This window comes from Elephantulus edwardii, unplaced genomic scaffold (genome assembly GCF_000299155.1).
Source record: "Elephantulus edwardii isolate Elephantulus edwardi_28Jun2011 unplaced genomic scaffold, EleEdw1.0 scaffold00252, whole genome shotgun sequence".
NCBI classification, from domain to species: domain Eukaryota; kingdom Metazoa; phylum Chordata; class Mammalia; order Macroscelidea; family Macroscelididae; genus Elephantulus; species Elephantulus edwardii.
In genome coordinates, this window is record NW_006400002.1 from 2,844,564 (window position 1) to 2,858,358 (window position 13,795).

General features: G+C 49.4%; 1 protein-coding gene across 1 annotated transcript; it reads left to right on the forward strand.

The window, feature by feature from the left end:
- The first annotated feature begins 2,286 nt into the window (after positions 1-2,286).
- EPS8L3 (EPS8-like 3) lies at positions 2,287-13,795 on the forward strand. The gene is made up of 18 exons (XM_006899352.1): positions 2,287-2,317; positions 2,546-2,610; positions 4,464-4,622; positions 4,737-4,886; positions 4,991-5,046; positions 5,431-5,624; positions 5,703-5,818; positions 6,017-6,137; positions 6,219-6,280; positions 6,532-6,606; positions 6,922-7,070; positions 10,880-10,964; positions 11,213-11,241; positions 12,131-12,245; positions 12,434-12,556; positions 12,866-12,939; positions 13,418-13,550; positions 13,784-13,795. The coding sequence occupies exons 1-18, from the start codon at positions 2,287-2,289 to the stop codon at positions 13,793-13,795; spliced, it is 1,749 nt and encodes a 582-aa protein (XP_006899414.1).

Consider the following 13,795-nt stretch of genomic DNA (forward strand, 5'->3'; position numbering starts at 1 on the left):
GAAGTGTTATATAACCAAGGGTGAGGCAGTGGGGCTGGAGGGCAGGCTTCTAGCTCTTCTTACCCTTGAAAAATAAGGGAGCTCTGGTCTCCTAGGCAAGGAAACAGATCCAGAGCCCTCCTCCACATTTGCCTTATTATTTAACAGTACTGTGTCTCCACATCACTGAGTCACCTTATCAGATCCTCTGTTATTTCCATAACAGTCCTAATAAACAGGGTGTGGGCTGCTCTTTTATACTTTGCCCAGGATAGTCAGTACGACTCAGGTGCACCACGCAGATGTATGAACAACCATGACGCTGACATCCTACACAGGACGCACACAAACCGCACTCAAATAATACACACCATTGATTCACCTCGCTGGCCAACCCATGCTAACGAAGGCCAGAGGCTCGAATCCACCAGTCATTAGCAAAAGGGAAAGATGGACATGTTCCTTCTGGAAAGATTTAGAACCACAAAAACTTGATGGAGGGTTGTCATGAGCATAATCAACTAAGGGGTTGAGAGCTGGGTTTGGTGACATCACCGTGCCAAGGAGGCACTGGGAACACAGAGGTGTCCTAGGCAAGGTTCTGTCCTCAGAGGACCAGAGCCCAGTCACGGAGCACATATATAATTAAACTATTAAAATATGACATTCGTAGCCAGGCAGATCTGGAGCCATTCCCTATTAAATATCAAGGAGTTCACAGGAGAGGAAAATCCTGGATGAGATGGATTTACCCAGTGACTAGGGTTATGGAAGTAGACAATGAAATCATCTCCATATAGAACAGGGTTCAGAGCTGTTGTACATAGGATCACTACGAGTCACAAGCGACTCGACAGCACATAACAACCACCACCACCATGGAAGAAAGATGGGCAATCTCCTATGTGATTTCCAGCCTCTGGAAATGCACTGGAGGATCAGGTATGAGTCAGTTCTGACTCAACAGCACACAACAATGACTTCAGGCCATCTCCCTCTGATTCATGAGGATCAAATGCATAAGGCTGATTTGAGGTTTTGATAAGTTAGTGAAGTCCTCAGAACAGTGGTGCTTGGCACAAAAACCAAAACCCAACGTTGATCTGACTCCAACTCATACGGACACTAGAGAACAGAGCAGAACTACAGGGCTCCCGAGGCTGTGATCTTTGCAGAAGCCGGCTGTCATCTCCTTCTTCAGAACCCCTGGTAACTCTAAATCGCTAAGTATTTTTTTTGGTTGGTGGCCAAGTGTTTAACCACTGTGCCACAAAGGGCTCCTCTGGTTGGCACCTAGTGCCAAGGAAATCCAAGGAGATTGTGGTGAAAATGAAAAGCAGTGTGACCTGTAATGGACTTGAGCCAAGCTCACGGCACAGACTGTAGTGGCTGTTGTGGCTTTTAGGACAGGTGTGAATGCGCGGGGTCTGGCTTTAGGGGAGGCCCCCTGGCAGTGGAGCAGACAAAGGGTAGTGATGGAAGGCCTCACCCGAGAGGGAATGCTCAGGATGAAGTGGGCTGGAGCTTTGGGCAGGGGCTACAGGTACGACAAGCAAAGAGAAGGGAAAATTGATAGATATTCAGGCAAGTGAAGGGTAATAACTCTGTCGGGGGGTAACTGAAAAATCTCATGCAGCTTCATCAGAAATGCAATACGTATATTTTTATTTGCACGTGAGTACATGTGCGTGTGTATACACACACAGAACATACATATCATTTGCAAGTAATCCTAGCTCAAAAGCCAGCAGTGGTTTCCTCTCAGTTTCCAGAAATGAAACAGGCTTAGACAAGAGGAATTGCTTGTCAGGGAAGACTATGGAATCTTTTGTCTGCCCTGAAGAAGTGGGGTTAAGCTCATATACCTGGTGTCTCTCACTCCCAGACCCAAGGCAGGATGTAGTTCTAACCACAGTGCTACAGCCTTAGGCCCTGCATCCTCGTCCATTCAGCTTTGCTGAGCCTGTAGAAATTAGTTTCATGGTCCAAAGTATGAGTGGCTTGGAAGTGGCTCGGGGTCCTACATGGACTGGCTACATACATACCTGCACTTCCCTTGGTCTGGGGTCTGTGGGCTGATCAGGTCCTTGGCAGAGGGCGCTGGCTGGGGGCTGCTTCAAAAGGCCTCCAGGAGCCTGGAGATTTGGGTCTGATATGAGGACCCCAGTTCAGAGACTGTCTAAACATCAGCCCCTTCAGAAGGAGCTGAAATAGCAGCCGTCTTGCCTGCTGGGACCTGGGTTTCATTCAGCTCTGATGGCTGTCTCCTTCATTTATTTCTAGAGAAGTGTCCCCGCCAGCACCAACATGTCCCGGCCCAGCAGCAGAGCCATTTATTGTAAGTTCCCTTTCCCCTCAAACCCCACCCTTCTCCTCTCCTATCAACACCACTGCCACTTTCATTCTCCTTTCATTCCCCCCACACCATCCCCACCTCCATCCTTCTCCCCGCCTCTGCCACCCCCTCCCCCAAGCCTCTGTTCCCCAGCCCAGTTGCCCTTTTCCCACTCTGCTGCCCTTCACCCCTTAACCACTACCCCTCACTCTGGCCACACCAATCTCACAGTGCACCGGAAGGAGTACTCGCAGAGCCTGGCCTCAGATCCCAGCTTCCTGCAGCACAGGGTAGAGGTGAGTACTCCTGGGGTTCCCAGATGGCTTCCTAAGTCACCCCGTATTTGTTCAATATGCCCACTATCCTGAAAAATACAAACAATAAATCCCTCTCACAAAAGCCAGTAGCCTGTACCAGGCCTACATGTCAAATGGAAAGGCTACTACATGGCAGGAAGGGGAACAGGACAGTGGGGGCCAACAGGCAAGGCAGGTTGAAGTTTGAGAGAGGAGATGGTAGAAAGAAGTAGCAGAGGTGTGGGCCAGGAGTCATCAGCTGTGGTATCTTCCTCGTGCTGCCCTAACTTCTCCCCACACGCCCCTGGCACTCGACTCCCCAGCCCAGGGGACTGTTCTTTGCCTGGGGTTTTGGCACAGCTGCAGGAAGGAAGGAATGCGTGAGCTCAGCAGTCCCGCGAGAGATGTTGGGTGCCATCAAGTCAACTACGACTCACAGCAACACTATAAACAATATATCTGAACCTAGCCCTATCCTGTGCCATCTGTGAGTGCTAGAGCACTCCAAAAAAAAGGCCACTGCCAGAAAGGAGAGGTGTCAGGCATGTGCTCCCAGGTGAGAGCGAGCCCCTGGGAGGCAGGAATAGGGGTTCTGGTCCTCCTCTGGGGAAGGATGACATGGGGAAGGTACTGGGAGATCTCACTGCCTGAAGGACTGGCAAAGCCACGGGGGAAGCACAGACTCCAAGGGCGTGACCTGGGTAGAGCACACGTTTGGTTAGGCCCACACGTCAGTTAGAAAATATCCTGACTACACTGGACCTTGGGGCGCTAAAGGGAGGGGCACTGAGTGGTGTCCGGACACTTGTACAGGGCAGCAGGAGCAGGGCTCCCTAGTTGGCTGAAGCAGTGGGTGGACAAGGCAAACGGCTTCATTTAGGCCCCACAAGCAACAGCAGAGGTGGCGTGTTCAGGTTGACAAGGAGTTTATTCTTGCTATTCGTGTTCTCTGAACATGCTGGATGTAGGAACAACACCAAGAGGCATGGGAGCCACGCAGACTAAGGGTGGAGGAACCCAGGGACAGGAGGCAGGCTGGGGCAGGTCTGCCAATTGTCATGTCAGTATGTAGCAGTGAGACAGAGGGATCCCTTAAAGGAGAGGAAATAAGAGAAAGGACTTACAGGAATGGAGGATGGGCAGCTTCGTAAGGAGCAGGGATGTTAGTGCAGACCCAGATGCAAAACGAAAGAAGAGGCGGAATCTCTGTTAGTGCGCTCTGTAAAGAGTCACACTGCGAACTCAAAAGCCGCTCTGCCATGTGAACCTACCAGCCATCCTGTGGAAGAAAGATGGGCAATCTCTTCTCTACAATTTACAGCCCTTAGAAACTCAATGGAGTTGGGTTCTACCTCAATATCCTCAATATCACCAAGTCTCTGAGTGGTCTGCTTACCAAGAGACCGGAAGATGAGGGACTAGGTACAGAGCACTGTTCCAGATACAGGGAACAGCATGGCCACAGGGACAGTGAGGTGGAACACAAAGTTGGCATGACAGAGACCCAGACGAGGCCAAGGACAGAACCTTGAGGGCCCACGTCTCCCCCAGAGAAGTTCAGATTTTGCTGGGTGGTCCCCCTAACAGGGCCTGGACAGTTCTGGGCCATGACTGTCCTTCTTCAGGGTCCTGAGAGCCCTCACACACCCTTCAGTCTCAGCCTGCAGGCATTCCATCTAACCTGCCGGCTTTTCCACTGGCCATGGCATTGATCCCTGACCATTGCTCATCTAAACATCCTGGGATCTACCCTCACATGGAGGCCACAGGCACGTCCGGTCCTGCTGCTGCCTCACTCCATCCCTGCCACCAACTGCAGCTGCTCAGTCCTGGGTCTCTTCCTCTTCCCTCAGCACCTGTTGACATGCAAGTTGGGGACTCAGAAAGTCCGGGAGCCCAAGGATGCTTTGCAGAAGCTTCAGGAGATGGATGCACTGGGCCGGGTGTGGAGCCAGGACTTGATCCTGCAGGTCAGAGATGGCTGGCTCCAGCTGCTGGACATCGAGACTAAGGTCAGTCCTCCCACAGGACCCAGAAAAAGCAATCTTATCCCAGCCTCAGACCACCAATAGCAGTACAGCATTCAAGCTCAATGACCTCATTGCCAACTGCTCTGCCTGGTTCAGGAGGAGCTGGACTCGTACCGCCTGGACAGCATCGAGGCCATTGATGTGGCACTCAACATCTGCTCCTATGACTCCATCCTGTCCATCACAGTGCAGGAGTCAGGCATGCCCGTCACCAGCACTCTGCTCTTTCAGTGCCATGAAGTGAAGGTGAGCATCCAGGGGTGGGCTGAGGAAGAGAATGGTGTGAGGTCCAGGGAGTACCACTATATATACCCCCCACCCCCAGCCTTCCTGACTGCTGCTTCCTCCAGGCAGAGGTACTGAAGACAAGCCTGCAAAAGGCCCTGGAGGAGGAGCTAGAACAAAGGTAGGCAGCCTCCGCCCTGTCCCCACCGATGTAATGTCAAGGCTTTGGTGGCTGCTCAGCTCTCCTAGGGATGCCAAGAGCCTGTGGAACGACCAGTGCGGACCTTAAAATGAGAATGGGCATGAGGAAGGGGCTGGGACCAGGCTCAAGGAGCACCAGAGATTGTCTCTGGAGACTTATATGGGGCCCAAGAAGACCAAGAGGGTATTTCCCCCTGAAGATAGCACTATTAGGTGCACCGGGTGGTGGGCATGCAGGTGGCATCAGAAAAGCATTCAGATAGAGAGCTGGAAATGGTGGGGTGGGTCCTGGAGAGATCCTATGGTGCTCCTGGGTCCTGAGCAGAACCTTTCCAAAGTTGTGCCCCCATCTTGTTCTTCTCAGACCCCGATTTAGAGCTATCCACCCAAGCCAGGACAGGTGGAGGGGGCATACTCTGGAAAAGCCAGTCCCTCTGGACTGGGGACCCCCTGCTGAACGGGCACCCACTCTAGACCGGGGACCCCCAACAGAGTGGACACCCCCTCTGGACCGGAGGCCGCCCCTTGAGCAGCCTCACTGGACGTCACCAGAACACAGTAAGTTTGGGGGTAGGAATAGGAAGGAGAACGCTTAGACTGTGGAGGCTCTGAGTCCACAGTCCCCCTCCATTGCAGGTTTATCACCATCCCCAAGGCTTCCATTTCAACGCACCAGTGCTCAAGAACGAAAAGCCCTCACCCCATCTCTTCCAAGGCGATCCCCATCTCCCGAGGACCTAGAGAGGGATGAGGTAACTTCAGGCTGGCTAGGGCTTGCTGAGGTTTCCTGGAGCTGGGGGCCAGGATGGCCAGGCCAGGCTCTGGACCAAAGAGTACTGGGAAGCTTGGCTTGGCCCTGGATGGACCCGGGGCAGGGGCTTGGGCTGAGGGGACAAAGGGGGAGGCCTGTGGCTAGCTTTACTCATGGTCATGAGCTGTTTGGGACCCAGGAGCTGCTGAAACACGTCCTAATGGACATTGAGCTGTTCGTGGGAAATGTGAAGGAAGTTCAGGCAAAGATCCACAAGAAGAAGAAGATACTGGGGAAGAAAAAGAACAAGGACCAGGGAGGTGAGTGCTCAGAGCTAGGAGAGCAGTGGCAAGGAGAGGAAGAGTCTTGGGGTAACCTGTGACTCATGCTGTCTCCCACAGGGGTAACAAAGGAGCAGTACACTGACTGTTTCCAGAAGATCAAGTACAGCCTCAATCTCCTGGTATGCGGCTTCCCACGAGCTCCCCACTTCACTTCCTCCTTTCTTCCCCTGCTATCCTCCTAGACTCACAGGCCAACCCAAGCCTTTTCTTTCTCCAGCTTCTTCCCCTAGAACATTCCATTCTCTGCTCTTGGGACCTGTAGGGATAGCCAAGCTTCTGAACAAAACTCCTAACAATGACTGGATATCTGGGGCCCTGGCAAAGTCAGGGTGGGGAAGGGGAGGTGACGGACATTGCCCTGTGCCTCCAGGGGAAGCTGGACAATCATATTTTGGAGCCGGGTGCCCCAGAGTTCGTGCACATCATCTTCCGCACTCTTGGTGAAGTGAGTTGGGGAAGGATGCGGTGGTAAAGAGGGGTAGGTTGAAGTCAAGGAGAGACAGAGGGAGGAAGGGAGAGTGGAGTGAGAGCTTGGGGAATGAGGGCAGGACAGAGAGCGGAGGATACACCCTCTTCATTTCTGCCAAGTTATCATCCCTGCTCTGTACAGCATACCTCAAGAGACTAAACAAACAGAGGTCAGAGTCAAAGGCACAGACCAGCAGGGAGACTGGAACGGGCATCAGGCTGAGGCAGAAGGGGCTGCTCACAAGAGGCCACTTGGGAGCCCAAGTTTCCTCATCTTGTGTCCCTTTTCCAGATCATAGCCTCCTGTCCTGAGCCGGGCCTAGCAGCCCAAGTGATCTCACCACTCCTCAGTCCCAAAGCCATCAGCCTTCTGCAATCTTGTTTGAGTCCAACTGAGAATAACCTTTGGAGGGAGCTGGGTGAGGCGTGGACGACCAGCTGGTGAGTGAAATCCAGGTCTGAATATAATTAGGAGTGAGAGGCATGGGGTCAACGGGCAGCACATCAGAAGTGACCAGGTTCTACTAGTCACAAATCAGTAATCTTTCAAAACAAAATGAGTGGCTCTATAGGGATGATAGAAGGTGAATTGATGCCTTTGAGCTGTGGTGCTGAAGAAGAGTATTGAATATACCATGGACTGCTAGAAGAACAAATAGGTTCGTCCTGGAGTGGGTGAAACCAGGCTGCTCCTTGGAGGTAAGGATTCTGAAGTTTCATCTGACATACTTCGACATGTTGCAAAGAGGGACAAATCTTGGAGAGGGACATCATTCTTGGGAGTGTGGAGGGACAGTGCAAGAGAGGAAGACCCTCGATGAGATGGATTGATTCAGTGACTGGGGTAATTGAGGTAGGTGTGTCAGAGACAATGAGATAAGCATAGGACAGAGCAGGGTTTAGGGCTTTTGTACACAGGGTCACTATGAGTCTCAGGCAACTCGTCGACACATTACAACAACAATTGAAGAATTTTTTTAAAAAAAGACAACTATTTATTTTCATCACCAAAAAAGGAGACATTATCACAGGAAAAAGTACAGTCCCTTCCAAACAATCTTCTTGTAAAACATTATTTTCTCATTTTGTCAAGGAAAAAGAAAATGAAAACTTTGTCTCAATCCAGGCCAGAATGTAAGAATCAATGGCGTAAGAGATATCACAGATGTAACATTGGTAAGATCTAGTAACCAATTGGCTAGGGAGTAAAGGGAGTTTGTGTCACCTTGAAATGGGCAGTAAGGTGAGAAAGTCAAACTGAAGAGAGCAAAGTGGGTGGGGATCCACAGCAAAGAGGGGATGAAACCAGTTTGGATACACTGAGCAAGGTGCCAATAGAAAGCCCCACAGACAGATGCAGGGCAAGGTGGACTTAAGAAAAGAGCACAGAAATGATAGTTGGAGCTGAAGGTAGAGATGAGAGGTCCCATGGAAAGCCCTAGAATTCACTTCAGCAAGCACATTTTGCTGTTTCCAATGACAGAAGAGTCGATGGTGTTGTTAGATGTCATCAGGTTGATCAGAACTCACAGCAACCCTATGAACAACAGATCTGAATCACCATCATCACAATCTCTGTCATGCTCAAGTCCATTGTTATATCACTGTGTCAAATCCATCTCCTTGAAGAGAAAAGAGTGGATCTTATTCAATGAGAGAAGAGGCCAGGGTCTTAGGAAACATCTTCAGGTATGTGTTGAAAAGAGAAAGGGTCAAGGAGACAAAGAGAAATTCTGGGGAGTCAAAAGGAGAACTGGAAAAGCCGAGGAATGAGTCAAGAAAGAAAACGAGTTCGGAGAGGCAGGAAAATGAGCCCGTTTATCTCACAAGACTTCTACGTAATGACCAATTCATTTCAATTCAGATTCATTTATAGGAATTTTTTTTCCAGTGCATCTGAAGGCATAAAATAGCTTCACATAATTAATTTCATGAGCTCTTTTGGTTCACTTATTAAAAGCAAATCAATTATGGATTTTGGAGCTTCTATTACCTAGGTATTCCATTGCCCAGAATACATGCCAAGCAGTAGCAGTGTAAGTTCACCTGCGAGCACAAGACAACCACAGCTATGTGGGGCTCAGGGAGTCTGGGGGGCTAGCCCTGGCATCCACCTACTGCCAGCAAGAGAAGAAACGGGTTCAGCAAAAATAGAGTATGGTGAACCCTCAAATACTCTCATTTGGCTGCTAAAACACTGAGTAATATGTTGCATATAACGTTGCTGTTGTTGTTAAGTGCCGTCAAGTCACAGGCAACTCATAGCGACCCTACGAAGGAGAGTCCTCAACGCTTGGGTGCCTTTCATCCTCTCTCCAGGTTCATAGGGTTTCTGGAGCCAAGCTATTATGGAAGGGGATGCCACTCCTCCTTCTAAGCCTGTTTTAATCGGGGAGCTCCACCCCACTCTCTGTCCACACTGGGTAGCCAACCATTAACGCATTTGACACATCACACATTTGACTTGCCTGGCTCCTGGAGGCAGAGTAGTCCTTCACATGCAAAAACTGCCACAACACCCACACACACAGCAGCTTTAACTGTAACAAATGAAAATTAAGTCAACAATATAAATAACTATTTTTTCCTAACAAACAAAATGGGGGGGGGGGGATTGTTCCAAAAGAGTATAGGCAGTGAAGTGGCAGGGGAATGACAATTCTTGACTACATAGTTGCTACTGCTTCATAATATTAAATATTCTGCCCATAGCTTCTTTAAGTACTGCAATTTGAGGCTTGAATTTGTTTTTAAGTTCCTGAAGCCTGAGAAATGCTGAGCCAGTTCATTTCTTGATATTCTGACTCCAGCTCTTTGCACATTTTATTTTACTATGCATATAACATTATGTGTCTAAAAAATCCAGCTTTACTCCAAGAATCTGAAACCTTAGACAAATAGCTCAGAAGATAGAATTTTTCAAAGATACTTCACAAAATTGCAACTCTTTTCACAAAACAGTGTACACTTGAGAAAAACTTATTTTAAATATAAAATTAAGTCTTATGTGCCCTTTCAAGATATTTTCTAATTTCCTAAAATAACAAGAAATTAAAGACACAAATACAGAAGATAGAGTAAAGGGTTTTTATTAACAAAAAAAAGCCCCACCTTAAAACAGTTACCTTTTAGGTAAATTATAATTAGGTGACTTGATTTTGGGCAGATTAACTCCAAACCAAAATATTACCAAATGCTGTGGTCATCTAGAAGGAAGAAGGCTAGTAGAGTCTGGCACTCAGGAGATCATCAGAATGTTAGATGGACTAGGTTCAGGACAGTAATGATAGAGGTGTGTCAGGTTGCAAGGAAAAAAAAAAACAAAAAAACAGGTGAGATGTGTTGGACTACAGACATTCTAAAAAAAAATGAGGTGAAAAGATGGTCATAACAGATTAACATCTAAAAGTAGTTGTGACAGGCTCAAGATAAGGCCTGAGCATGTTTGTAGGACAAAGAGAAAGAACTAAGTAAAAGGACACAGAAGAGAGAATCATTCATTTGCTCCATTTGAACAAACATTCATCACTGCTCTAGGGATACAGCCCTCCAGGGGACCAACTGGGTGACTACCAGACAAGTCAGGCTTATGTGCAGTATGTATAAGAGGAACAACCAGGGAGGGGAGTAACTAGTTCGGTGGCAGTATAGACGAAGAAATATTCAACCTGCTGCAGGAAGCCAGGGAAAGGGCATCCCTCTAGGAGAACAGTGAGCCCTCTCACAGGCTAGCAAAGCAATATTCCAAGCAGTGCTTCCGAGGCCCTGTGTAACGGGCAAGGGGAGGCTGAGGAGATGAGGTTGAGCACCCGCTTAAGAGTCAGCCTGAGCAGCCCTGTATTGATCAGTCTCACCAGTTAGGGTTCCACAAACTACTTAGTAAGAAGAAATAGTTCTGTTTCTGTGGAACAACAGAAAAAAAAAAGGGTCTTATGAAAACCACACTGGATGATGATCTCCAAAGGGTCCTTCAGCCCTAACACTCTGGGGTGCTCCATCTTTAACCTAAGCCCCTAATCAATGAGCTGTGTGCCCAGCATGTTTGTGTGGAGTTGATCTCTCTCTGCTGTGGGCTGTGTTCATGTTTGACTGTTTGTCTCCTTTGCGGCTGTTGTGAGGCCTTTCGCCTGTGCAGAGGCCGTGTCTCCACTGGATATGCAATCCTGAGGCGAGGGTTTCTCATCTCCTCCCAGTCCACATCTCACAGCCTGGCACACAGTGGACATGAACTCAACTTTGCTTTCCTACAGGGTCGACTGGATGGGCCCTAGGCCCCCACCCTATACACCCACATTCCATGATGGCTGGCAACCTCCAGAGCCCTTCTCCAACCAGGTAAGAGCAGCTTACCACAGACCCCGTCTCAAAGCCTTGGTCTCCAGCTAGTTTCTGCCTTGCCAATCCTAACTACAGTTTCATGACAATTAAGTGGGTGGGTAGGTTCATGTGGGTCCATATCTATATGGTGAGGAGGCAGGCAAGGATATACAAGGCGGGTCTGTGTGAGTAGGTCTGGTAGCTTCGCACCCTACCACCATGCTGGCTGACTTTTGCTCTTGTTCACTCTGTTCTATCCCTTACAGGAACCGCTAGGATACCAGGACTCCCTCAGGTATGCCCGGGCTTAGTAGGAACCACATGACTCTGGGGATGGGTGAGGGGAAGGGTTGACCTTTTTGATCTCTGGAGCTCTCCATCTCAGACATCCTCGGAACTCTCTTTTAGCCAAACATACACATGTACAGACACACCCTTCCCCTGCACTGGTGCAATAAACACACATAAACATTTCTACGTATATGTATATGCACACATATATAGACATTGATATGTATGTGTGTGTGTGTGTGTGTGTGTGTGTGTGTGTGTGCGCATTGCTGTTATTGTATGCTGTCGAGTCAGACCTGACTCATAGCTGACCCTCCAGCGGGTTGTCAGAGGCTATAAATGACAAAGGCACACATTGCCCATCTTTACTCTAGGAGCAGCTGGTGGATTCTAACTGCTTGCCTTTCTTTGAGTAGGCAGTGAAACTCTTTAGCACTAAGCCACCCAAGCTCCTGTGTGTGTGTGTGGGTGTGTGTGTGTGTGTGTCCTCCAACTAGACTCTAATTCCTCCTTTTAAACTATCCACATGCACATCCGACTTCTAGAGCTCAGCTATAAAGTGCTCAAGCAGTGATCAGAGCCGAGCATGGATGCAGAAAATTCTATTGCTAAAAGCACCTTCAAAAATCAGCAAACATTTTAGATCTATCCTGCCTACAAAAATTCCCACCTCAAGTTCCACATTAAACTATGGGAAAAGCCAAAAGTCACTACCAGACTCTACAGAGAAGATATCTGGGGCTCTTTGGGTTTGAAAAGGGGCTTAATTTCTGTGGTCCCACTCCCCACCCATCCTAACTCTGTCTCTTGGGGGGACATCCTAGGTTAGGGAGTGCTCCACACTTTGCAGAGGAGGAGATATACAACCATCGCCCTCCACCCGGGGACCCCAATCTTCTGACCTCCAGTCCCAAACCTGCCAAACCAGCCCTGAAAATGCAAGTCCTATATGAGTTTGATGCCAGGAACCCACAGGAACTGTCAGTGGCCCAAAAAGAGGTGCTGGAGGTGAGCAAGAGGCTGGAGGCTAGAAAAGGAGATGGGAGTTACAGGTAGCCTGGGCAGGTGCCAAGTATGGGGCTGCCAGATGGGTGGCCTAGAAGGAAAGGCCGAAAGGGTCTGGAGAGAGAAGGACTTGTTGGGGGAAGGGACAATCTGGCTGACCCAGTGGGCACTAAGGGAGTGATTCTTGGCAGGTGCTGGACCAGAGCAAGCGGTGGTGGCTGGTGCAGAACGAGAAGGGACAGAGTGGCTATATTCCAAGCAACATCCTGGAGCCTCTACAACCAGGGGACCCTGAGAGCAACTCACACCCTCGGGTACTACTCAGACAGCCGGGACTGTCTGGGAGAACCATAAATCCCGAGTCAGAAGTGGAGGGTGGAATTAAATGACAAAGGGACGAGAGAGTCCCGGTTTGGTTTCATCACTATTACATAATGCTCACTCTGCTATGCTTTATCATGCGGGGCCTTGGGGTGGAAGCAAAGAATAAGATGGGTTCCCTGCCAGACAGCAACCCATACAGCGAGACCTCCTGAGACTTCAGAGCAGAGTCCCAGGTGAAGACGACACAAGGGGTTGTCATATGAGATGACTTCTGATCCCCATTTCCCTCCATACTCTAGGCTCCAATGCTTCGACTTAGCTCAAAGCCTGAAGAAGTCACAGCCTGGCTGAAGGCAGAGAACTTCTCCACTGTGTGAGTGCTCAGCCCCGGGACCCAAGGACATCTGTTAGAGGCTCAGAGAGCAGCCAAGCCGACTTCAGAGCATATAACTTGCCCTACACCGTGCATGACAGACCCAGATCCAGAGCTTTCCTTTGAGTTAGAGATCAGATGCTGACAGGGGCTTGCCCCTGTCAAGGTTATCGTTCTAAGTGGGGAGCCCCTGGCATGGTGAAGGTAGCGGGCTTTGGGCAGTGCACTTGGGAAGAATGTGGGCTGCCAGATTAGCCATTCCTCTCCCACAAGCAGATTATTTTTCAGGGAACTGTTTCCTGTCAAACCTGAGAAGCCAGAAATTAAAGTGAAAATTCTTATCTTACTCCTTCACTTCCAGACACCCTATTCCATGAATTCTCCTGTGATGTCAACCTCTAAACCCTAATTCTCTACCCAAATAGTCAGGCCCAGTGTGATTTCACCCCCTTATGGCTTTTGCCGTTCTTGTTCACAGCACGGTGAAGACTCTTGGGTCCCTAATGGGGAACCAACTGCTACACATGAGACCTGGGGAGCTACAGATGCTGTGTCCACAGGAGGCCCCCCGGGTCCTGGCACGGCTGGATGCTGTCAGGAGGACGCTAGGGGTAAGGACACCTTGACTCCCATTGGGAGTGTCTGATATTCCCTGGGTGAGAGTGAGGTGCTGGGTGGACAAACCAGCAGACCCCAGACCTGAGGTGGAACTGAGGGCATAGGATGATCCCCAGGAATGGGACTTTATGCGCTCAAACTGATGGAGTCTCCAAGCTTATTGCTACTGAAAGCTTAGGACTGTTCACATAGCACCAGCCTTATCTGAACCCTTTTCTTTTCCCAGATGAAACCTTAG

Bases quoted from the DNA above. Each gene is read 5' to 3' on its own strand.
- EPS8L3 (XM_006899352.1), top strand. From the start codon at position 2,287: ATGTCCCGGCCCAGCAGCAGAGCCATTTATT. The intron at 12,246-12,433 runs GTGAGCAAGAGG...GATTCTTGGCAG, and splicing joins CCCAAAAAGAGGTGCTGGAG to GTGCTGGACCAGAGCAAGCG. The intron at 12,557-12,865 runs GTACTACTCAGA...TCCATACTCTAG, and splicing joins AGAGCAACTCACACCCTCGG to GCTCCAATGCTTCGACTTAG.